General features: G+C 39.1%; 1 protein-coding gene across 1 annotated transcript in view; it reads right to left on the reverse strand.

The window, feature by feature from the left end:
• The window catches only part of arr (low-density lipoprotein receptor-related protein 6), a 131,378-nt gene that overhangs the window by 71,812 nt on the left and 32,162 nt on the right, over window positions 1-27,404 (reverse strand). Inside the window, exons 2-3 of the mRNA XM_083134147.1 lie at window positions 7,604-7,689; window positions 608-727 (exon numbers count right to left, since the gene is read on the reverse strand). Of these exons, the coding sequence (XP_082990273.1) occupies window positions 608-727; window positions 7,604-7,689 (206 nt within the window). The remainder of the gene's footprint in view (window positions 1-607; window positions 728-7,603; window positions 7,690-27,404) is intronic.

Raw genomic sequence — 27,404 nt, forward strand, 5'->3', positions numbered from 1 at the left:
GTTGTTCTCACGGACGCATGACAATCTCTTAAAGAAATGCCACTATGCAACCATCAGATACAGCTAGGTATTGTTGCTACAGGCTTCATGCAAGTCTTGCTGATATTGTCGTGCACTTTTTCCACAGGCAACCTGAATTTTGATCCACAATCACTGGTCGGCCTTTGCAAACATGTTTTAGAGTACACAAAATGGTGTTCATTTCAACCTCGTACATACACCACAGCACTCACTGTACCGACCACTTTTGGCACTCCACACATCGACATGGGCCCAAACTGACATTGCTCACCGCCTGATAGCACATGCACGGTGTTATTACCTTTTCTGACAGTGTTGCCACTACTTGATTTACAACCCACACATACCACTGAATTCAAATTTGTTGATACATTGGAATCATACAAACCTTTGTATTGTTAATTATTGTGTGCGTGTGTCTGTAGGTGATGAGAGGCATACATATGGTTCAAATAGAGAAAACATCTCCTTATACCCTTGAATTTTTTTTGGATAGTTCAACTTGAAAAAAATGGATCTATACTTGAATTTTATCATGGTACTAGAGTGGTCACTCTGGTATATCACTGAGTATATTTTAACTCACCTTTTGCTGACTTGCTGTTCCATTGCGAGAAGCACACTCTATCACCTCCAAACTGTAATCTGTAAAACATACCAGGTCGAGATGATAGAAGAAATCCACTGCAGCACCCTCTTCAAGATCCTACATGCAACGAGACAATTTTCCACATAAGAGTATGTTCACAATGTTTATGTCTAAATATATACTTTAATGTATGAATATTAAGCTACGTTTGGCTTAACTTCTTGTTCTTCCATTCAAGGTTTCAGAGATGAAATTTCTAAAATTTCAAGGATGAAAATTGAATAACCAAAGACATTTTTCCTATTTCGATAATATTACATTTCGTCTGATCTAATAACAATAACAACAACAACTGATAATTTTATGGGGTTTTGGCATGTCTTGGGGTCTGCAAAAATTCATCAGCTCACTTTCATGGAGTCTAAATATCCTGGAAATCATGGAAATTCATAATTTCATTATTTTGGCAACAACATTGCAGCGTGAAATTGATTTTGTGTTAAGATAATTATCTAATGTGAAATTATGAATAATTTTAAAACAAAATTCTAGTAGATTGATATGGTGCAATTCCAGTAAGAAAATATATTTAAGAAATTATAGATATTTTGAACGAATTTAAAGTGTTTAAAGTTACAAGTATTGATCTTGGTATTGGTAAGATTATTGTTTGGCACTGGTAATGGTATCAGGTCAGTCCTATATTAAATACATAAACATCAACATTATGAAGTTTTTAAGATTTATCCAGTATACCCACAAATTCTAATGCAACTTTCTTACCTTTTCTACAGTATATAATTTAAGGTTCAGAAAAGAATACATCACCAAATCTTATAAATACATTTAAAAAATAATTATTCCTGTTTTGTAGAGTAAACTGCATTGCATTTCAATTGCAACTAGAAAGATGAAAACTAGTTCTCTTTTGAAGATTAAGGTAAAAGTGTGATTAACATATATCACCAATCAACATAAGTGTGGGCAGACACTCTGATTACGGGGGGCAAAGCCTTGATGAAAGTTCAGTCGGGAAAGAAAAACCACATTTTGTCTCACTCTTTTAGTTTTATTGCATTCATGGATATGTGTGTGTGTGCGTATAATGTTATTTAAATACATTACATAATCAATTCATCCTTCCCATAATAAACAAACAGCAAAAATGATATAAATTGTATCTGAAATGTGCGCACCCCTTTTCCTCCAAACCAAACTGTCATAGCAGCAACTGTCTGAAGTACTTAGCTGTTCTTACTTCTCTCTGGTAATTTAAAATGCATTATAGAAACCAAATTTCGAGCGAAGTGAGCAAGAAAATCTTTTGATCCAAATTTTGGCAAATTGAAAACAGTATTGATTTAACAATGCACAAAAATTTCATGGCACGCCTTGGCATTCTATTTTACAATTTTTCTTATTCAGACTGTTCGGCACCCAGAGACAACTCCTGTCGCTCTGAGCTTGACAAGACTGCAAGAAAAGCAGAATTGCGAGCAGGTGCATTCCGTGTTGTTCCGCAACACTCCACCCTTACCAGGCCGCTGCTGGCAGGAAAAACCCAAATAAACAACTAAATAGGCTCGTTAGTCCTGGGTTCCCATCCCGTTCCTCACCAGAGCGCTCGGAACCAAAGAATCAATCACAGGCAAGAACTTACTGAATTAATGTTGCAGGGTGATTGCTGAAAACTCGCAGAAATGGGCTTTATACATGTATTTACAATTTAACAAAACAAGGCTCGGATTCTTCCAATAATTCTCTAAGTTACATTATTTACATTCCTCTAACGTGAGCCCCACGGCAGAACTGCCAAGTGGAAAGCTGAGCATCGGCAGAACTGCCTCGGGATGCTTTTTCTCAAGGGAGGCCACTGGAGCCCGAAGATTACTCTCCCTTCTGCTATCCAGTTCAAAAACACACTCTCCTGGTCCTCTGACACAGGCCATATTTATACTTCCTCCCGCGTTGCATGGGGGAGGGCTGAAAGTTCAAACCTTATTGGCTCTTATAAGCTACACAGAACCATGGAAGAAACCCAAGCATACAAATTCATACACAATCACAAAAAAGAAACAAAAAAAAAATACTGTTTGTAACAGTATTATACTCCCCTCACCGAAAAAAAAAGGGCTTACCCCAGGTAAGTCTGTGAGTTCAATGTCCTGGTGAGGTTTGCCTGAAAGAAAAATTAAACACTAACACCGTCCACTTCACTACACTTCACTGACTTTACACTTTCCGGAATAAGCCTCTCCGAATGTTCCTCACTGCATCCTGTGATCTCTGGAACCGGTGACATCCTAATTCATCGCCGTAAAGTCCATTTCCAGGTGTGGGCTGTTTGACATCCATGGCAAGGACGTCCTCTTCCAGGCGGCTTCCTTCTTGTGAGGTTCTGGGATCGAACCTCTTCCCATCCACTCCTAGGGTAGGAGTACTGTCCAGCACGTGAATTCACGGCACTTCTCTGCTTAATTACTACAGAAAGTGCAAACACTCGCGAGTAAATATGCCTCCGAATAAAAATAAACTTTTAACTAATGGAGATTTCAATTAGAACTGTCCCTTTAAAGAAACTATTTTGTAAGGGATGCGGCAAAGGAGAAAATACTGGTTTGTTATGGTCTACCCAGCTGTTTCCCCCGAAGCTCCATGGGGTGTCTCTGGGTCAGCTGACAGTTCTTCCCGGCGCCTTTCGTTTCCACCAGAAACCGTACGTCACGCTTCGGGCATCTTTTCACCTGGTTGTTCACTGCTAATGCGATCGAATCTAAGTTTTCTGACCACTTGCTGTGTTCCGTGCAAAACTTGGCTATCGCCCTCTTTACTGTCTTAATTGCTGCTTCAGCGAGATCTGCTTGTGGGCGGTATGGAGTAATGTAAACGGGTTTGCAGTTGATGGTTTTCAGTACTTGACGAAAAAGACGGCTACGAAACACACTTTGGTTGTCACTGGTAAATATCGATGGAAAGCCGTAAAGGTGACAATATTTCAATAAAGCGTTGGAAATTGTCCTAGCTGTCACTGTAGTCAAAGGTGCCAAGAATATGTGTCTCGTGAAAGAATCTTCAATGAGAAATACGTAGCGATAACGCCCCTTAGAACTGGTCGGAAATGGTCCAAACAAATCTCCATACAATTTCACTCCTGGGCGTGGCTGATTGCGACTTCTCATGAATCCCATCTTTTTACAAGAATCTGGATTGTATCTCAAACAGGTGAGGCATGATCTGCAGTAATCTCTAACATCAGAGTAGACATTTTTCCACGTAAACTGTTCCAAAATCTTGAACAGTGTCTTAGCTGCCCCTGGATGTGCGGCGTGAACTTCGTCATGGGATATTCGCAGCACTTCCGGTTTCAAGGAATCCGGTGTCCAAATCTTTTGCTGCTGTCCAAACACGGGAAACATCCCCTTCCCTTCTTCTATGTTTCTGTAGAGAATCCCATCTTCATCCAGGTAAGAAGTGCTCAGATGAAAATCGAAAACTTTCCTGTTCAATTTCTCATCCAATTGAACTTCCTCTCCCTTAAGGCACGCAATTAACAAAGACAAATATGGGTCCTTCTGTTGCTCTCTTGCCCATAATCGCTTATCTTCCAAGTTGATATTGCTAGTTGTTATTTCATTTACTTCCAACTTCTTTGCATTAGGTTCTATTGCAGATTGAGTGAAATTGTTGATTTCGCCACGAGGCTCAGGTGTTACATCACCAAGTAGTTCAACAGAAGCGGTGTCAGGGTTGTCTCTCAAAAGACGCTTGAAGAAAACAGAGCAATACAATTCTTCATCTTCGCTGTTCCGTCCATCATCATCCGAAGTAGCAAGTGACATTACATCCTCCTTAATGTCCACTAAGGTTACTTTCTTTCGTTCTGTTCCCTGCGAAGCCGAAGTACCGGGACTCGAACCAGAGTCCTCTCTTCCCAGGCAAGTAGGCTTCTTTCTCTTCCTTTTTTCCTGGAACTTACTGAATTTCTCATTCACATCCTTCAGGTCGCTAATCGGAATATGATCTTCTTTTTCTTTCCTCGCCGATAAACTTTTCTTTTTCCTGACTTTTTTGGTTCTGGGGGTTTGCAACACTTCTTTGTCGCGGTTCTCTTCTACGTGAATGACAGTGGAAGACAAGTTGTTACTAGTTTTCTTCTCTTTCTTCCCAATTGTGTCAAAAGGAATAATATCGTCACTTTCATTCAGAAAAGCCCAACCGTTCAAAGCGGGTGCAATTAAAATCTTCGCCCTCGCCATAAAACTTCTACCGGCGATCAGGTCATTCTGGGGGTTCTCCAAAACAAAGAATTTCTCTCGGACCCGTTGACCATAGAAAGTAACATTGAAAAAGACGTGTCCCACAGTGGTTGTTTTCCCTTCAGCTAAATGTACATTCAGCTTGCTATGACGTAATTTCGCCCCCTTTCCTTCCAATTTCCGAAATAAAGACAAACTCATGCAGGATATATTAGCGCCGGTATCCATATACATATGGGTCTGAATGCCATTTATTTCTCCAAAAACGAAAGGTTCCTGAATTTTACTATTTGACATCTTTACTTTTGTCGAATTACAGACGCGTCTCACTGTCCCGCCCTGTCCATTACGTTCTCTTGACTCTAAAACATTATCTCTCCTTGCAACTTTGTGAAAACTTGCCAGATGTGCAGTTGATTGACAAACGTAACACTTGCGTTCTTTGCCAGACATTCCTGGGTGGTCAGTAGTCGCTTTTGTCTCCCTCGAAACAGCAGGGGGTTCCTTCCCAAACCTAGAATATTTCGCAGGATCGAGAACATGTAATAGATCCTCGCCCGCGGCGCTACTCGCCCCTCTAACGGCCACCAGTCCCTCGGACTGAGGAGGTGTGGCGCCTCTCAAGGCAAAGTTAATGATTTCCTGTTCTGTCTCATACTGAGGAAAAGTAGCGTTTTCCAACATCTCTCCCTGCAGAATCAAAGCATACGCGTGAAGCTCTTTCATGCTGTTAAAATTCTGACATCTTAATCTCTCACGATACACAGGGTTACATTTACGCCGAATAAAATTAACCTTCTCTTCGACTGTAGCGGTGGATTTTGCCCTCTCGAACCATCTATCTATCTTGCGAATATAGACTGCCAATGACTCGCTCTTTAGCTGAAAGCGAAAATCCAAGAATCGCTCTAATTCCCGTTCGTGATCCAACCCATGAAAATTCTTGAGCAACAAATCCCTGAATTGCACATATCCTTCAAACTGGCTTGCAAAATGAAAGAATTCCTTCGCCTCTCCTTTCAACGCTAACGGAAGGTGATAAAGCAATAATTCCTCTTCATTTATGCCCAAAAGATCCCTGTATGCATCCAGTTCATCCAAAAAGCTATATACTTCCATCCCTTTTGTTTCCCCATTAAAAGTCGGTAACTGTACTCTAATGTCGTCTGGAAGAATCCTCGGCCTGTTTGTTACTGTAGCATTATTTTCTGTACCCATTGTTGGCGTCGAACTCGTTTCCCCATTAACGGACGACAACGCAGACTGAGCCCTTGTCAGCATTTCGACCCTTTTTCAGCAACCGTTTCCCTTTCTTTGCCTGTGTCCTTTCACACAAAAATCCAAGGACGAGACCCCAATAATTCTCTGTTCCGCAACACTCCACCCTTACCGGGCCGCTGCTGGCAGGAAAAACCCAAATAAACAACTAAATAGGCTCGTTAGTCCTGGGTTCCCATCCCGTTCCTCACCAGAGCGCTCGGAACCAAAGAATCAATCACAGGCAAGAACTTACTGAATTAATGTTGCAGGGTGATTGCTGAAAACTCGCAGAAATGGGCTTTATACATGTATTTACAATTTAACAAAACAAGGCTCGGATTCTTCCAATAATTCTCTAAGTTACATTATTTACATTCCTCTAACGTGAGCCCCACGGCAGAACTGCCAAGTGGAAAGCTGAGCATCGGCAGAACTGCCTCGGGATGCTTTTTCTCAAGGGAGGCCACTGGAGCCCGAAGATTACTCTCCCTTCTGCTATCCAGTTCAAAAACACACTCTCCTGGTCCTCTGACACAGGCCATATTTATACTTCCTCCCGCGTTGCATGGGGGAGGGCTGAAAGTTCAAACCTTATTGGCTCTTATAAGCTACACAGAACCATGGAAGAAACCCAAGCATACAAATTCATACACAATCACAAAAAAGAAACAAAAAAAAAAAAAATACTGTTTGTAACAGTGTAAATATGGACATTGAGAGTGAAAAAAATATATTTTATGATGGCATTAATTCTGGTTCATATGTTTACCTTAGTATCTGATGCTCACTATAGATTTCACTTGAGCAACTTGCCTGCCCTCTTGTGGGAGACACAAGGACTTAGTTTGTAAGATGACTGGTTGTTAAAAACATGTGCTCAGTGGCATCATGATAATGTTCCTGTTTAAAGCAAGTAAGAACTGTACATTTGTAGCAGAAATTTCAAGAAAGAAGTACAAAGGTAAAAACTTTTATTTGATACCTCATTTAATAACTCCTTAAGTCCTAATGGAAATTTCCCATGGAACTGCAGTGCATGCCACTCATGTAAATTAAATATGGTGCAACTGAGGTCTGACTTTTTTTAAATTCGTTTTTTATAAAAAATCAAATTATTTTTTCTTTATTAAAGAACGAGATTCAACGTATGGTTGTTCTCTTTTGAAAACATGTAATGCTCCACATCAAATGAAAGGTTATTGTATAAGTTCTAAAATGACTCTGATCCCAAATCTGTACCTGGAATATAAGCTCACAAATCAACATTTAAAAATTCTTCTATAAGCAATTTTGGGTAAGCTTTTCCATTATTGAGATTCAATAATCAACAGTGGATACTCTTACAAAAATTCATATTCATTGACTTTTACTCTATTACGGTGAGTTATGCACATCAAAAATGATTGAAATTCATAAAACTGTTTCATTTCATATGGAATGACCATGCTGTTTACAAAAATAAGTAAATTGTACCAACCTTTGCGATAATATTAACTTTATTGGGCTTGGATACATCCACAATGCGGATGTCCTTCCTGGTAGCAAATAAGAGTTGTGGATCACCTGAAAAAAAAAAATTAATGTCAATGAGATTATCAGTATTAATGCCTTTGTAAATATTTGTCACATGAAGGATACATACAGTTATAATTATGCATACTGGGAAACATACAAGGAAAATAGCACATGTACACACACACAGCTAAACACTGGACCCTGAGGGTGGGTAACACCTAAAAAAAAAGAAGCTTCCAGTTTTGGAGAAAGTATTTTTTAACTATTGATAAATAATGACATCATTATTGCCAAACACATACTGTGTAATAACTTTTGGACTTCTGGAAAAACTTGCAAACTGATCTTCACAAGTATTATGTGTTCAAGAGTACGAGTACTACAGGTTTCTTTGCAGCTTAATATTTGACACTACCACCACCGCTTCCACACCAGAGATATAAATATGGTGGTGAATCAGAAACAAGCATGAAAGTAGATTAGGCAGGTCAAGTTTGGTGCTATTAGCATGTATTTCCAGGTTGCCAAAGCTGTCCCTAGCCACTCGTATGAATCAATATAGGTTTTCCCATAGATTAACATTTGACACTAGCTCCAGAGCTTCCAGGCCAAAGCTGCAAATATGATGGCAGACCGCAACAGGCTTCCTTTTATCAACACTAGCATTACTGCTTCCAGGCTAGAGGTACAAATATGGTGGCTAGTGGTATACCCAAGGGGAAAATAGTGGGGGTCATAGCCCACCTTTCTCCCAGTATTCCTAAAAAAAACATCAATGACAGTGTATAGGAATGTGTTCTTGTTTTCATTATTTGGTTTTGATGATGTGGATTAAATTACTTTTATTCTCAAGAGATGGCGTAAGTGGTCCATGTATCAGCTTTTTGCGTGGGCGCCAAGCTAAGAAAACGGTTAGTGAGTGAGAAGCATCATGGCGCGAATCGCGATAACCACAGCTGGACATTACTAAGAACATACGTCGTCTAAAGTGATTAGAATTGTATTTCAGTGATACTTCATGTTAGTTAGTGCATTACAGGTAGAAAATAGATGTCTCAAAAGAATCAGCGTGTGCATTTGTTATTGTGTTTTCTTACAAGAATCAACGCAACTCCAACATTTTTATGGTCCTCCAAGCCTTGGATGTCTTACCTCTACCTGACTGTGAACTGTAAACTTTGTGGTGAACGGTGTGTTCTAGTTTTGCATTGACATAGCGTGGTCCAGTTGTGTGGATTCGTGTCTCAAGAACTGAACGTTTCGTGCGGGTGGCAGAAGGGACATTCCGGAATCTCGATACTAAATTTATTGCGTAGCAAGCATATTCAGAAGGCGGGGAAGGAAATCAGCTGATTCTTCGTGCGAGCAGTGCAGCAGTGTTTCCAACCGGCGAGACGATTGTGTGTCCAACATCGGCAGCGCTGAAGTTTGCAGGTAATCAGGCTCATTTTAGTACCATTTCCTTTTCCTTTCTTTACATTACATTACGTTCATTAATTGCATTATTGTGAAACCTTATCAGTTATCCTTTCACCATGACAGAGGCAGAGATTAAACGTTTAAAAGTTGTGCGAGGAAGCTACAAAGGGCAATTGACCCGTATGAAAGCATTCGTCGATGCATTTGACATTAATATACAGAGTGTTCAGGAAATTAAATTGAGATTAAGTCACTTGACAGAGATGTGGGACAAATTCAATGACGTTCAAACCAGTTTGGAACTTCAATCGGAAGCAACCGAAGAGGAAGTTCACAGAATAGAATTTGAAGAAAAGTACTACAGCATTAGGTCTCAAATGGAGACAATAGTGATGCGGCATGATCAAATGAATCAGCCCAGTGTTAGTACTAGTTCTGTTACGTCAGTTCAGTCTCAACTTAGACTTCCAAAGATTTCCATACCCTCTTTTGATGGAAATTATGAAAACTGGCTTCCATTCAAGGACAATTTTAAAGTGTTGGTCCATGATAACAATACATTACCAGCAATACAAAAATTTCATTATTTGCGGTCCTCTTTAAAGGGACAAGCCAGTAAGCTCATTTCAAACTTGCAAGTCAGTGAGACAAATTATACAGTAGCATGGAACTTGCTCACTGAAAGATATGATAATAGCAGGCTTATTGCATCACATTACGTTAGTGAACTATTACACATAAAGTCGGTGCGTAAAGAAGATGCAAATGAATTGAGACAGTTTGTAAATACAGCAACCTCAAATCTGAATGCTTTAAAGGCTCTTAAACTTGAGGTGCCTTTGGATGAAGTCATTTTATCACAACATTTTGTATCTCATTTGGATCACAATACTCGTAAGGAATTTGAATTATCACAAGAGCATGATTACTTTCCTACCTTGTCAGAATTATTTGCATTTGTAGAGCGCAGGTGTCAAGCTTTAGAAAACATGAAACCGACACATAGTGACACCAATGCTAAGCAGTTTCAATCACATGATAAACAAGGTAAATTCCTGAAACAAAGCAACATGTATTTAGCAACATCCACTAACATTCAGTGCATGTACTGTTCCGCAAATCATACTTTGTACCAATGTGAGACTTTCTTACAGGCAAGTTATAAACAGAAGCAAGAATTTGTGAAGAAGAAAGGTCTTTGTTTTAATTGTTTATCTTCAAAACATTCATTGAAATTTTGTAAATCTGGAAATTGCAAAATTTGTAATTTGAAACATAATACTCTCTTGCATAGGGATACTCCTGAAAGACCAAGATCGTCGAGTGTCAGTAACAATACAAGCAATAGACAACAATTGAATTCTAGGGTGTATCCTCAAGAAAGCAACAATGGGGCAAGAGATGAAGCACCTCAATCTTCATATTGTACAGTCAAAGAAAGACACACTTCACAAGTTTTATTGTCAACTGCCTTAGTGAAGGTAAAAGGCAACAATGGACAATTTCATTATTGCAGAGTCCTCTTAGACAGTGGGAGTCAGTCAAATTTTGTAACTACATCATTAGTGCAGAAACTGCGACTGAAGAAAGAAAACTATGTTGTTCCAGTCCAGGGAATAAACAATTCGTGTCTTGAAACTAAACATTGTGTAGATGTTGTAATCCAGTCTAGAACGTCTAATTATACAACAACAGTGAAGTGTCTTGTGTTACCAAAAATCACAGGCGACTTGCCCACACAGGTAATCGATTGCAGTACTTGGGATCTCCCAAAGGATATTCAGTTTGCTGATCCTTCATTTCATCAGCCAGGCAGCATAGATTTGTTGATTGGATCTGAACTATTTTTCTTGCTACTACGTTCAGATAGAAGAACAAGAATAGGAAATTATCCTGTACTTCAAGATACAGAGTTAGGATACATTTTAGCAGGAGCTATGCCTCAACAATGTGAAGCACCTACAACAGTTACTTCATGTTTTGTACGTACTGAAGATAGCCTTCAATTACAATTACAGAGGTTTTTTGAGTTAGAGGAAGTATTCACGAAGACCAAGAGCAAAGAAGAAATGGATTGTGAAAGGCATTTTCAAGAAACAACCATCAGGCAGAAGGATGGTAGATTTATGGTTAGGCTACCATTCAAACCAAATCATACTGAATTAGGGAATTCGTTTCAACAAGCTGACAAAAGATTTCATCAGTTGGAAAGAAGATTAACAACACAGCCAACACTCAGGCAGAACTATTGTGAATTCATGGACAATTATGAATCATTAGGCCACATGAAGCAAATTAAAACTACTGATGAAGAGAACAAGGAGTCATATTACCTACCGCATCATGCTATTATTAGAGAAAGTACTACAACACCTGTGAGAGTTGTATTTGATGGATCATCGAAAACAGACAGTGGACTATCCATTAACGATGTTCTAATGACAGGGCCTACAGTCCAAGAAGATCTATACTCTATTGTACTGAGGTTCAGAACGCACAAGATAGTTTTTACAGCAGATATAGCACAGATGTTTCGCAACATTAGAGTCCATCCTGAGAACACTAAATATCAAAGAATATTGTGGAGAAAATCACCAAACGAAGAAATACAAACTTATGAATTATTAACTGTAACTTATGGCTTAACCTCATCGCCGTACCAAGCTGTTGCAGCATTACAAATGCTTGCAAGACAGGAAAACGAAAACTTTCCCAATGCATCCAGCATATTATTAAGGGATTTTTATTGTGACAATGTAGCATCAGGAGGTGATAACATTGAAACTATGCTCAACTTACAGTCTGAACTGAATGAACTCTTGAAACGAGGTGGATTTATTTTACGCAAATGTTGCTCCAATTGTGAGGAATTGGTGCAAGCAGTACCAGAAGAACACAGAGAAGTTCATTTACCATTTCAGTTCAATAATGAAGCAGAAATAAACACATTAGGCCTCATCTGGCAACCATCAACAGACAAATTTTTAATTTCGTGCAAAGTAGCGAAAGATGGAGACTTTTGTTCACCATTAACGAACATAACCAAACGACAAGTTGTGTCAATTGTTAGCTCCATATTTGATCCACTGGGACTTATCAGTCCAACTGTCATTTTATACAAGATGTTTTTGCAGAAACTTTGGAGTTGTAAATTGGAGTGGGATGAACAATTAGATTCAGATTTAAGAAACCAATGGACGAATTTGTATCAACAAATACCAGATATAGTTCACATCCAAATAGAGAGATTTGTACTGACAACAGAAAAGACAAATGACATTCAGATACATGGATTCTGCTACGCAGCAGAAGGAGCTTATGGTTGTTGCATTTATATTAGATCAAGAGATGAGTTAGGAAGAATCAATGTTAAATTACTGTGCGCAAAGTCAAGAGTAGCGCCAATAAAAAAAGTTACTTTGCCACGACTAGAATTGTGCGGTGCTCTTCTATTAGCTAAACTAGTTAAGAAAACAACACCAATTTTGAGAATTCCAATTGACAGTACATATTTTTGGACAGATTCAAAAATCGTACTTGGGTGGCTAGCAGCGTCCCCCACTCGATGGAAAACCTTCGTAGGTAACCGTGTTGCACAGATCCAGGAACTTTCTGTTATTAACCAATGGCATCATGTCACATCTAAGTGTAATCCAGCAGATTTGATAACAAGGGGAGTAGAACCAAGAGCCCTCAAGGATTCGGAAATTTGGTGGAATGGACCTACGTGGTTAAAAGAAGATACTTAGCCATTACATGTTATGGAAAATAGCGAACTTGAAGAATGCATAACAGAACAAAGGAAGATTGTTACATCAATGTTTAGCAAGATACATGGAACAGAAGCAGATTTCATGCTGAGATTTTCCACATTACAGAGATTGCTTCGTGTAGTAGCAACATGCTACAGATTCATTTACAATGTTAAGAATCCTGTTTCGAAGAGAACAGGAAACTTTTCTTATGTTGAATTACGTGCAGTACTGATGAAATGTATCTTAATTGTGCAACGCATTTCATTTCCACAAGAAATTCATGACTTAGAAGAAGGACAACAAGTATCAAAAAATAGTCCTATCAAGGATCTTCATCCATTTATTGATGACAGACAGCTGTTACGAGTTGGTGGAAGACTCGAAAATTCAGAATTGCCATATGAGAGCAAATATCAATTAATTTTGCCTACCAAACATCATCTGACGCAACTCATAATTGAATCAGAACATCGTCGTTTATTACATGCAGGGCCTCAATTGTTGATAAGCTCTTTAAGACAGGAATACTGGATTCCACATATCAGACAAACAGTAAGATCTGTCTTGCATAAATGCTTAATATGTTTTAAGTTGCAAGCCAAGGCGTCACATCAACTCATGGGACAATTACCAAGCCCAAGAGTCACACCATCACGTCCATTTTTAAATACAGCAGTAGATTATGCTGGTCCTTGTATCATAAGAACAAACAGAAGAAGCAGAATCACTACCAAGGGATATGTAGCTATATTTGTGTGCATGGCTACTAAGGCAGTGCATATTGAAGCAGTTATTTCCTTAACATCAGAGGCATTTATCGCTGCTCTACGCAGATTTATTTCTAGAAGAGGAAAATGTCAAAACATATACAGTGACAACGGGACTAATTTTGTTGGAGCTAACAGAGAACTGAGAGAACTCAGTCAACTCTTCAAAGCAGAACAGCTAAAAGGTGGACTTGAAGATTTTGCAATAAAAGATGGAATCAACTGGCACTTCATTCCAGCTAACGCGCCCCACTTTGCAGGATTGTGCGAAGCCGCTGTAAAGTCTATGAAATATCACTTTAAGAGGATAGTGGGAAATGCTACTTTGACATACGAAGAGCTTGCAACATTGTTAACGCAAATTGAAGCATGCCTCAATTCCCGACCCCTGACCTCAATATCTGATAATCCCAGTGACACCTTTTACTTAACACCTGGTCACTTTCTTATAGGGTCACCTCTCATGTCCATACCTGAGCCTGATTTAACTAACTTGCCACAAAACAGTCTTTCTAGATGGCAACACATTCAGGAATTACAGCAACACTTTTGGAAGAGATGGTCGAAGGATTATCTCCACGAACTACAACAGCGTCGTAAATGGACGGCTTCAACAGAAAATCTTCAACCAGGCATGGTGGTTCTGGTCAAAGAAGACAACGCACCTCCACTTACATGGAAAATAGCAGTAGTGGAAGAGACGTTTCCTGGTAAAGACGGTGTAGTGCGTGTGGCAAAAATTAGATCAAAAACTGGTTTTACTAAAAGACCAGTGAACAAATTGATTCCCTTACCTAATGACAATTGAATTAGCAAATCTGTTGATTGGAATTTATCCAATCAAGAGGGGGGAATATGTATAGGAATGTGTTCTTGTTTTCATTATTTGGTTTTGATGATGTGGATTAAATTACTTTTATTCTCAAGAGATGGCGTAAGTGGTCCATGTATCAGCTTTTTGCGTGGGCGCCAAGCTAAGAAAACGGTTAGTGAGTGAGAAGCATCATGGCGCGAATCGCGATAACCACAGCTGGACATTACTAAGAACATACGTCGTCTAAAGTGATTAGAATTGTATTTCAGTGATACTTCATGTTAGTTAGTGCATTACAGGTAGAAAATAGATGTCTCAAAAGAATCAGCGTGTGCATTTGTTATTGTGTTTTCTTACAAGAATCAACGCAACTCCAACAGACAGAAAGAGATGGCAAAATGGGAACGTTAATGATGTTGGGTTGAAGGATGAAAATGAAAATAGGCTTACACGCTCGTGCCTGATAAGTCAAGTGTGCCTTCAGATAGAGAAGTGGCTACAAAAGAGTACATGTAACTCACCCACCCCACCCCCTTTCAAAAATCCTGGGCATGCCACTGATGGTGGCAGATAAATAACATTGCAAACTGTGCTTCATCAAATTTTATTGGGATTAGTGCTAACAAAAAATAATTTGCTCTTCACACTTAACTGTTTATTTCCTTTTTCAATTCAGTAATTTAGTACATAAATTTTATCGATTTAATTGTCAATCTCAATAGTTACAACAAAGCGTTTTTTCAAAGTGCAAGCACTGTATTGCTATAAATTAGGGAGTCTGTGATCAGGTGCTGTTTGTTATAAATTGTAGAATGATCATTCACACATACACACAACAGAAACATTCATTTTGTCTTACATAACTTTACCGAATTCATTCATGCAAATGATGATTTCCAAAAAGAATAAGACCTTTCAAACAACATATAATACCATACATAGTGTGTGTTTTTTCAAAAAATTCTCAAGGAGGTACTAGTAACTATTCTGGAAGCATCAGGATATCATACAAATTATGCATGAAGTCTCCCACCAGAATTAAAAATTATTAACAAAATGCAGAAACCACAGGGGGAATTGCCTTCACCCCTTCAAATACCTACAGTTACAAGTAACAATTACTTTTTAAAAAGTGATAACTGTAACTTAATTACTTTTCTCAACTAATGAGTAATGAAATTAACAGTTGCTTTACATTTTCATATGGAAGGAAATTATTAATTTCCTCGCCTTTACTTTGTATTTGTATGTTTCTGTTATTAAGCGTCGAATTTCTACCACTTTTGGCTAATCGCGATTATGAGGATGTGTTGAAATTGGTAAGACATGTACAGTCACGGATAGTTCTGGCTTGTAACAATCTCACTGAAAGTTAATAGGGTACTACTTTACTATACTGGAGACACCTATCAATGATTTATTTCCCCGAACATAAACAACGCTAAAGAAAATGATTTGCGTAAGTACTTTTTCCTGTAAATTTGAAGAAATCCGTCTCCGGTATAGTAAAGTGTTACCGTCAATAGGATTGTTACAACCCAGAAGTGTCTGTGAGTGTAAAAAGAACACCCATGCCAACCTCGACACACAAACCCAGGAACTTAGATGGAGAGATCGAAAGCCAACAACTTAACATGCTCATACCTCTGTATTTTCATATTTAAACGCACAAGCTTATTACAATTAATGAATTTTAATTGTCGGTGGTTATAAGCAGGCGCAAATTACACACAGAAGAATCTCTGCTAATAGTGACTTGTTTAATGATTTTATCCGTCCCCCCCCCCCCCATCCTACAAATAATAGTGGCCATGGACAATTTGCCAAGCATCCCACTGTACCTTTGGTCGTTACTAACACATCAAGGTTATTAGAAGTATCACATGTTTAAATCACTTGGAAGCATCCAGTACCGAAAATCGGGAGTTAATTTCCAGATATCAGGATTGAGACATTTTTTCCCCCAACATTACGTCAACGACCACGCACACTCCTAGATTCAATGCTAGGCCTTTACTACAAGAAGCCATCATAGGCGTGCACACGGTGAGGTAAGAGGGGGCAGTCCCTACCCCTAATACGTATCACTTAAAAATTTAGTGCAGTGGAATCTTATCGTCGCTATGAAACAATATTATGCTATCTAAAAATTAAGTATTTTGAAACCGACGAAAGTTCCAAGCAACTACAAATGGGGAGGAAGGTGCATTATTGCCTATGAAACTGAACTATCAAACTTCATTCTCTAGCAAATATCTTGTTATTAACTCTCTCACACACTATCTTCGTTAGTTGTGTTACCTCTGTGTGTTTGCAGAATAACTTGCCCATACATTGGAAATCAGTAGCGGCAATTGGGTGGAAAAAGTGGAAGGGGGACAATGACTGTTTACTTTTTCTTGGTAGACGGTAGCAAAAAGTGTGGGGAGCAACTGCCTCCACCCCCCTAATGGCCTTCACTGTTGGAAATTAATAAATTACGTGAAGTTGTTTTGAATCTACTGTACGAAACCATGTTTACATGTAAAGTAGTATCTGAACCATTGAGAGGGGAAGTAGAGGAAGGGGCAAAGCACATTGGCGTCACAAACTTTGAATTCTTCTAATACAGCGAGGGATTTTCGGGGTTTCCACACACACCCTATATATGCCCGTTCCATGCCCATCAATACAATAAAATAATGAGATGGAATGAGGTTTTTCTTTCTGCGACTGAACTTTCATCAAGGTTTTTGCCCCGCTTATCAGATGGGCTGTTCACGCCTATGGAAGCCACTAAAATAAAAAAAATAAAAAAAGCCCCTTTTCCGATTTTCTATTGCAAGTACTGTTATGCCCAAAATGTAGAGGACTTTCTGATAGGGTAACCAGACGTCCTGATTTTCGTAGGACAGTCCTTTCTTTTAGGGTCATGTCCTGCGGTCTGCGGTACTACTCCAAAAAACCAGATATGTCCTATTTTTCAATACCGTCCTGCGAAATGTCCTGCAAAACGTCCAGACGAATTGTTAGTGCCTTTTAAATTAATAGCTTTGTTAGTTTGCAAACTTGTAGATCTAAATATTTTCATGCTCGCGGCTTTATTCTTCCTGTAAACTTATATTTATTGCTTAGAAGTAGATATTGCATGCAGTCTGTTCGTGATATGATATGCAAGGTACCGAATGATGACTAAATATGCAGGGGAGCTTTGAAAATTGAAAATAGCCCAATTATGGGGATTTGCATGTTTGATGAGATGATTACTACAGCTGCGGCAAGAGACGAATATATTCTCAGTATTGATTAATATTTTTTTTATTTCACAATGTATTCATGTTTTATATGGTAACTAAAGTAAGGAAACACACAAAAAAACACTACGAAGGAGATAGACAGGAAGGTTAATCTGTAAAATTAAACAGATGAGCAAGAGAAGGAACGAAAAAGAGAGAAATGAAAAGGGAAATATGTAAGAAGGGGTTCGATACCGGTGGAGGCACACAGTGGTTCGAATTCCACTTTAAACTATAGGTCCAGTCTCAATTAGCCTTACTGTGCATAAAGTGGACTTAAAACACCAAATCAATCAATCAATATGTAAGATGGCGGAATGGTTGAACGTTAGGGCACCTAGGTTCTTGGGGTCGAATCCCGGCCTGGGCATGGATGTTCTTTGTGAGTGTCCATTCATGAATTTCATCATATCATTACTCATATTCATTGATGAAATTAGCTAAAAGTGAGAGGGAGGCGACGTTAAATAACAAAAATCAAATCAATAAGAAAACAGATTAAAGAGAATTGTGTAATAGCTATTTCAGGAGACATGTAAGCAGTATGACTTTTCCTTTGACAAAGAGGAACCAAGGGTTTCACTTGACCCTGTGCTCTTTTAGTGATAGCTGCAATCCCCTTCGTACGCATCCATGGATGTCCTGATTTTAGTTTTAAAAAATCTGGTCACCCTACTTTTTGTGGCCATCCAAGGGAACTAGATTCGAATCCTGGGCAAAGCATAGATATTACTTTGTATTTATTTCCTTGTTCTTGTTAGATCTGTCAAAATGAATTACAACATACACCGTGATTGAACAACTGTGGGAATTTTAACAGATTGTAAACGGCAGACAGATTTATTTGTTCACGAAAATCATAACACGGAGAAGAACAGCGAATACACTTGTATGGCGCGCGTAATTTTTACTCCAGTGTACTCTGTTAATGGCCTTCACGCCCTTTTAACGAGATAACCATGTGCCAGAGCCAGGAGTCTTTTTTTTTTCCCTCCCTCCCACTGGACAGACTTTCCACGGGGAAAGTTCTGGGAAAGAACCACAATGGCCCAACGTGTCAAAACGTCTGGAAACAAGAAAGAACCTAGTTTGCTGCGCTCACAAAACCAGGTGTTCGTCTCGAGTTGTTTGGTTGGGTCCTTTTCCCTGCCTACCTACCTTCCTCCCCTCAAACACAACGATGCGTCCCTCCCTCTTTCGCCTGAAGAGCAGTTGACCGCAGTTTACAGTCGTTTCAAGGTCACCGATTCCCGAATTGAATGCTTGTTTAAAAAAGAAGGGGAGAAGGAAAAAGAAAGAAGAAAAAGCAGCTTCGGTAAATCTTCCTGGAGCTATTCAAGCAGTGCCTGCAACTGTTCAATTTAACACACAATCAATTCCAAGCTCTCTTGCATGCAAGGAAGGCTTACTGCGTGAAGCCAGAATAACGCACCAATCGCGCAAAACTCAAACGCATTAGTAATTTATGGCTATCTGTGGATTCTCTTGCATTTGACCTACCCGCTTTGTTGGTTTAGTAATCTGTGGAGAAATAGTTTACAGCTGTCAAACACCCTCGCGACAAAGCAAAGCAAGCCAGTTTCATCTGAACTTATCAGGAACTGCAACCCCCAAACAGGAAGTATATAAGAAGCGATATCACTACACAATCTGTTCCAAGAAGCAAGGACATGCTTGGAGAAGAGAGAGAGTAAGTGTGTGTGTGTGTGTAAGTAGCTGGGGGTTCAACCTTTCTTAAAATATATTTGAAACAGTAGTTTTGATAATAAAGCATGAAAAATTAGCATCGTTTGTCACTTCCTTTACCTCAAAATATTTAATTCTGACCACAGATGGAGAAGAAGTGTTGTGGAAACAGGTGACTGCAGTGTGTGTGCAATGAAAACTTTCTTGAACTGCAAATCTACTCATGTAGCAAGAATATAATCCATCATCATCAGTGGCGGCAACTGGGTGACAAAACTGGTGGGGAGGGCTAAAGAACACAACGGGGAAGTTCAAAATGATTTTGTATATAAACCACTAGAGATGGGTTTCATACGTGAAGGTAGTGTGAAACGAGTTACACACTGATCTCTAAAATGTCCAAGTATTTTATAATGAATCAAATGAGAAATAATAATTTGAACGAAAAAAAGGAACTGTTATAAAAGTTGCGAATAGAATTATGAAAATAATACGATCAAACGCTCAACTGAGCCGCTTTGATTGTTGATAATTGTGCTTCTACTAGAATCTCTATCTGATCGAAGATGAGCTGCATACTGTTTGAGTCTTCTCATGAACAACAAATGCCGGCTAAATTTTTGTGGCCATAAATTTGCATCCACAGAAGAATTACGCAGGCCCACTGTTGTGCAACGTTTTATAATATTGGTGCACGCCAACGTGAAACGAAAATAGCGTCCTTGTTAACTCTTGGTCAGGGAAATTACCTGATAAAAAAGACGGCTGATGCATTCAACTCGCTTAATCTTGATTACTTTCTTTGTCACGTGCTATACCAACTGATAACAATTTGAAGAATCATTGTGTTCAGAAGCATACCAACACCATACAAGAATTCAGTAAAAAGCCCTCAATTAATAAAACGGACTCTGCAAAGGGACAGTAGGCCACTCCCTGAAATAAGTACGTATTGTACGCTGCTGTTCACATAAAGTGGCACAGTTGAAGTATACGCCACTTTATTTGTACAGGAGTGTACATTAACTGTGGTTTATTAACACACATTAGCCCTCGTAGGTGAGGAAAACTAAGTATTCAGGAATGATAATGTCCCAACAAAATCTTTGAAAAGCCACTTTTGGTAGTGTAAATACCACACACACTCGCACACAACTAACGACGTGAAAAAAATTAAAAGCGAAAAAAGCTTTCCCACAATATCACTATTTTCTATAATGTTTCTTTCTCTTTATTGTTGTCGCATTCAAATAATTGGGTTCCTTTAATCTAACGGGCGCCTATCCCACCTCCAACATGGTGGAAGCAGTTTTCAATACAATAAAATCGTGCAATCTAATCCCCACCAAAATACAGGGTAAGTAAAAAAAACTTTACGCAGTTATTATGACGTAACAATTTACGATAGAAAATTAAACGAGGCATCAATATAAAGAAAAACTCAGCAAGTTTTATTCCCACTTGGCGCGCGACCAGCAGGTGGCGTATTGTGTGTTCTAGCTAGCGAAAACTGATTCGATCACAATGGTGAAAATACAGGGTGTACCAAAAGTCTAAATACCCCCCTTTTGAATTGTAGACAAACCTGCAAAACGTTATTTTAACAGCATGCGTATGATGAGAGGATGGTATAACATTAAATAAAACAAATGACCACCATTTAGTCCAGAGGATCTGTGTGCACATCACCATTTTCATGGCCCAGTATTATTCGTCTCCAGGTGCGATGTGAAAACTCCGTAACATGGCTGGCGTTAGGGAAGCAAACGCACTACGAACAGCTTCTTGAAGTTCCTCAGATGTCTGAGAACGATTATGAGCGACTTTCTGTTTGATGTGCCCCCATAGCGCATTATCACAAAATGTCAGATCTGGACCTCAGGGTGGCCATTTCAGAGGTGCTGGTACGTGTAAGAGAATACCTCAATGATGTGTTCAGAGACAAGTGGATTGGACGAGGATCGCCTAATTTACCTAAGCCAAGGTATGAAAGTCAAATAGGTCTTCTTGTGGACAAAGATCTTTGTTCAACGTGGAGAAACCAAGAGCTCTACATGCACGGAACGTAACTCCTAGGGCTATTTCTCATTGGATGAGTAAGACCTCCTGTACCAAGTGTATCCATTGTTGCATTGCCTTATTGTAAGACTTTACTACAAAACGTTGATTTTTCCAGAAAAAGAGACTTTTCAGACTGGCAGACGGCCTGCTTTCACGATTATGGAAAAATCTGGTTGAACAAATCATTTCAAGTGAAAAGGTAAATAAAGGTACCTTCTGGACCAGTTTCCCAAGGTGGCTGCAGTCTCGTATCACTCCTTGCTTTCGTTTTGAAGCCAATGGGCGGAGCTTCAGTTTGTCGGCGTAAGATGGCCGCTGGCCCCATCTACTTCAACCAATGACTTCACAGCCAGAAGAACATCGCATCGGCTGCTGCAAGCGCACGCGGGCTGGAAGGAGCATGGAAGTAGTGTTGCGGAGTTTAACAGTATGTCAGCGTTGTCAATATACAATATTGTGGTACACAACTACAAACGCAAACACGAGGTTTACTTTACACTTAAATACTGCAAAACAAACTATAACTAGCTTTATTTGCTTATAGAATATTATTCCTTATGTTTCCTGTCGCTTCTATTAGATTAGTGTTAATCAGGCACCATTGCTTCCTAAATCTTATTAAAAAGGACACAAAATTCCATGCTTTCTTATGGCGTCTTCGAATGTTTTGGTCTGACTTCTCCCCTTCTGTCACTTTACCCGGCTTCAGAAACAGCGCGCAGTGCTTATTCCTCCCTTTCTTACCTCCATGAGTTTCCCTGTTTCTGAGCGGCTCTGAAGCCTACTCAGCCTCGTATCAATGGGTACCTGGGGGGGGGGGGGGGCAAAGGCGGCCGGTTATGATGCTGAACACATCATTCCAACTATAGCCGAGATCAAGAATAATCGGAGCTCTACCTCCGCAACACTCCATATGACTTCATGGAATGTGTGCACATTTTACCTTTAATTTCGATACTTTACTTGAAAATAAAGTAAATGTTACTTCGAAATACTGTTCCTTGCAAACACTGAGGCCATGTAACCATGTAGCCAGGTAACCCTGGAGAACAGCATTCGTGGACGCTCACGCTGTCGATAGAATCAGTAAAAACTGTTGTTTTTTTTCCCCCTCTCGCGTCTTCCAGCGATTCCGAAAGCATGCACCTCGTTAGGAATAACTTTATTTGACATGCTGCAGACGCCGGGGACTGGTCCGCCGGTTCGGGTGTCCCGAGGCAGCAGAAAAATTTTCTCCCAAGGTGGGAGTGCACGCGAGACAGGGCGAGGTTGGGAACTTTACCTGGTAGAATACTAAAAAGGGCTAGAAACGAGAGGGGGGGGGGCGATAATTGTTGGAGAATGTACATAACCCGAGGCCACCTATCATTACCATTCTTCCACAGCCCGTTTCTCATTAGGGATTTATAATGCAAAGAGCCACCCAGGAGGCTTTGCCCGTGTCCTCTCTCTAGCTACCCGAGCGCAGTGTTGCCACTTGGAAGGGAAATTCGAATACAAATTTAAGGGAAAAAATAGATATCTCTAAACTTTAAAAGTATAGAACACGTAGCTCTCGTGTTGAGATTTTCTAGCTCGTTTGACAAGAAGTACATTCTCATTCTTTCGTCAGGCAATTTAATTGTCTTTTTGTCACTTTTGGCTAATCGCGACGATGAGAATGATTAGATTAAATTATGAACGGGCACTCACAAGGAATACTTATCTCAGAGATTTATCCAGAATTGTCCATCGGGGGGGGGGTAAATTTAGAATCAATATGACCGAGCCGGCATCACGAACATTCACATCACAATATAAAGGACAATAATAATTAATTCCGGAAACATAGACCTTAAGATATAAAATTGTTACCTCTAAACGCAGGAATAACCTATTTATTGCAATAAGCTACCACATTGCGTTGTCACAAAGGTCATAAAAACCCACAAAATCTTGTGCACTCAAGGTCACTTCATGGTTGCAACGGTGCTATTGAAAGTAAATGTAGTATAGTGGAACCACAAGCAAAATAACCTGCGCAGACCCGCGACTCCTGTGCACCGTACTCCTGCGAGGAGGGAAAGGGGAGAGTTGACCATGCTTGCTTATGGGCTGAGCTGAAGGGAAGAAGGGAAAGTTGCGCGGGAACTTTTCATCCAAGGTTTTTTTCCTTGTGGTCGATCAAAGTCCTATTTTATAATTAAGTACTAGCGATTATGCACTCTCAACGAGAGATGGGAATAAATAAATAATATAAATTTTCTTGGGAACAATTCATGTCCTCTCATTGTCATTCAACTATTAAAATATTTGTAATAACGCAGCTGGTTTAAATCTAATGTTTATTCACAATTCGCGTATCTTTCTACTCACAGCATTCAACTTCAGAGTGCTCTCTCTATCGACCCGAAACACTCAATTGTCCCACAACCCTACCACTAGGCTCTCTTATACAGCATTCTCTGTTCCATAGGCTGCCCCAGTTCTATAATAAACTGCCCGCAAATATTGTCGTTTTCTCCCAGGAAAGTACTTTTCGTTCGTCACTTACAAGTTACCTGTAGATCTTTTGCTTGTTTGTATGTTGTAATTTATGTTTACTTTCTTGTATTTTTTTTTTTTTACCTAAAACCATCTTGACTTACTTTTGTTTATCTATTACAGTTTCAGTGTAAAATGGCTATTACAAATGCTGTATCTGAAACTCGGAATAAATAAATAAATTGTACGATTTCCTTTAGTTCTCTTAATCTTATATTCCCTTTGTTACACTCGATAAACTCTATAAAATTTCTGTGAATAAATATTTGTTTGTGCACCTCAAACAATACACATGACCTATTAGTGTTTGTGCGCATCAATAGTTCAATGAAAATTGCAATAATGCTACCACTAATAATAACAGTCAAATAATTAATAATAAAGTTCGCGGTTTTAAATTTTCTATGTCGAGGGAAAAATTAGGATGAAGAAGGGAAAAGTATACTTTCCGATCCTGGCAACACTGCTTGAGAACTCTGGGTGTATATATTTTTTAAAGCTATGGTTGCGAGGAACATCGATAAACTCCCCCTAATGATAGGATCGCCATGGGACGAAATATGCAGATCCTCGATTTCTTTGTTTTCAGTTAGCTTACGGTGGAACCCAACTTCGTAAGGGGAAACGGGCGTGCGCAACGTGCATTGTTATGCATGTTCACGAGCCGATGTTCATGGAACGTATTATTATTATCCGTAACATGGAAGGATCTTGTTTGGTTCTGGGAGGGGGGAAGGGATAGAGGGGGTGGGGCAGACTGTTGCGCTATTTTAAGTCTCTGTGTATATCCGAACTCTGGAAAAAACACGCTTTGTTCCGTTTCGCGTCCTTTTTTCAGCAAGCCGTGAGATGTCTTCATTTTTGTCAATTGCGATGGGAGACCAACCATCGTGGTTCGTCAGGTATATCCGGACCTTACTGTTCAGTGTCCCTCGTGCGAAAAAGATAGGAACAGTACTGAAACAAGATCCTGTACAAGGGTTTACTTTGATTGTTTCAGCTCTAATATTCATATTTAATCATCTCAGGTTTATTATATGGATGTGAAACTTGGTCCCTTACATTTGAAAATAAAATCCTTAGGAAAATATCTGGACCTAAAAGGGATAAGAACACAGGTGAGTAGAGAAGGTTACATAATTTGTATTCCTGTCCAGATATTATTAGAATGATTAACTCCAGAAGACTTAGGTGGGCAGGCCATGTGGCACGAATAGGAGGGGAGAGAAGAGTTTACAGGATTCTTGTTGGGAAACCTGATGGTAAGAGACCGTAGGAAGGCCAAGACGAAGATGGAGGGATAACGTTCAGATAGTCCTAAAGGAAATCAGCAAGGATGGAAAAGATTGGGTTGATCTTGCCCAGGTTAGGGAGAGATGGAAGGCTTGCGTTGCTGCAGCCATAAACCTTCGGGTTTAAAACGGCTAGAGTTGGTTAGGTTTATTAAAAAATAATGAAAATTAGTAGAGGAAAGTACCTATATGGAACACCAATCCTTCTTTTTTTTTTTTTTCAAATTCAGCTAAATACCGACAAAAATACATGTCACACTTTTATACTATGTTTCTAAGAGTATCCACCATTCAAATACCTTGGTAGTCCGACACCCTACCCACTAGACCATGCCAAACAATATGCATATATTCACCCAGCAAGTCATCATGTGAATGTGCTATAGCGACCGATACATAATTGAAGGAAACCATTAACGGAAATAATATAGTTAGACGGTAAAAGCATCTGCTCATACAATGAATAGTTTTTCTCTGGCTATCGACCAGGTGAGTTCTGAATAAGTTTCCAAGCAATCGAGAGCTAACATCACTCTCATCTTGAGGGTAGTCAGGATAATCTTCTACCCTGAAGATGAGAATTTATTCATCATTTGTCGCCAGGAAAGGCTCAAGACTGCCTGTAGTTTGATGCATATTTGGTTGATTGATTGTGGACTTTGATGGGCAGCCATGTAGCATGCATGGGAGAGGATAGACAAGTTGACAGGGTTCTCGTTGGGACACCTAATGACATGAAACCTACCTGTAGGAAGGTGAAGCCGAAGATGAAATTACAATATTAAATGGACTTCTATGAAATTCTAACGGTTGGTTAATGGTGAATTGATCTGTCCAGAATAAGATAAACTTGTGTTGCTCCGAGTTTAGAATGTCAGAAATACTAGTAGTAGCAACAGGAGCAAAGATGTTTAACGTTCATGACGATAAGAACACACAGGAAGTCTAAGATATCAAGAGGAAAGCTATATCAAATAAGAAAGGAAGACCAAGACTGGAATGATCATTAATGTTGTTGAGGATAAGAAACTGGAGGAGGACAATGAATTGCAAGTAACAAGGATCGGAAGCTGGTAGTGGTAAAGCAAGTATTCTAATACAAAACAATAAATTATTATGCACCATCTCAGGAGGCTGAGGAAAATTATTTTTGGTGAGGAAAATTCACTAGAAAAGAAAGCTTATGCTAAATTGAATGTTAACTGTACAAAAAAAAATGTAGTGCAAAATAATGTGAAGAGTAGGGGGGCGTCCGGAAGGGGAAGGAGACGCTGTCCCCTTCTTATGCAATAATAACTATATACTTTAAAAAATACACCAAACTTAATTCCAAATTTATTATCGTCATATCCTTGGGAAGACTTTGCTATACCATTGACCAGATAAATTAATATCCAGCAACTGTTTTCCATTGTTTTTTTAAACATTTCATATAGTTAGTATTCTAAAATGCATAGTTGTTCTATTCTGTTTTTACAGTGTGGCCACTCTAGAACCATGATAAAATTCAAGTATACCTACACGTGTAATTCTCGATTTACCAGGAGAATTTTTTTTAAAAAATCAGGGTACAAGCAGATGTTCTCTATTTCAACCGCGATTCTAATGTATCCAAATATTCTAATTCAATTCAATTAAACATTTAAAATATATATTTAAAATACGAACAGGTGTTCTCGGCTTTCGGCCACGTTAATTCGATCTTAGAGTCATTCCCTTATGATGAGACGCATGCTCAAAACGTTGGACACTAACATCGAATTAACCTGGCTGATAACCTAAGAACAACTGTTCGAATCACGTCGCCAGCAAAGCTGCAATTCGTCCACTGAGAATGTAAACGTTCTATGTCGAATTTTTCATTTTTTCAGAAGAGCACTTTAAAGTGGCCGATATATTGAAGCCTCTCTAAAAGTAGTATTTCTTTGGTTAGTTATTTATGCTGTAATTAAGGATTGAAATTTCAGATAGAACAATTGCACGCAACACTAGCTTTGATTTGAGAGTGCACTGCATTTTAGAAACGAGATTGAGATGAAACAATTTCATTATAAATTTGAATTTCGGTAGGAAAGTAAAAATAAATAATTCATATTTTGGGAAATCATTTCAACTACTTTGATTCCATTATTATTCTAAATTGTTGTATGTTGACAACAAAATCAAGAATC

The sequence above is a fragment of the Lepisma saccharinum genome, chromosome 13 (assembly GCF_977018435.1).
Source record: "Lepisma saccharinum chromosome 13, izLepSacc3.1, whole genome shotgun sequence".
In the NCBI taxonomy this organism is placed as follows: Eukaryota; Metazoa; Arthropoda; class Insecta; order Zygentoma; family Lepismatidae; genus Lepisma; species Lepisma saccharinum.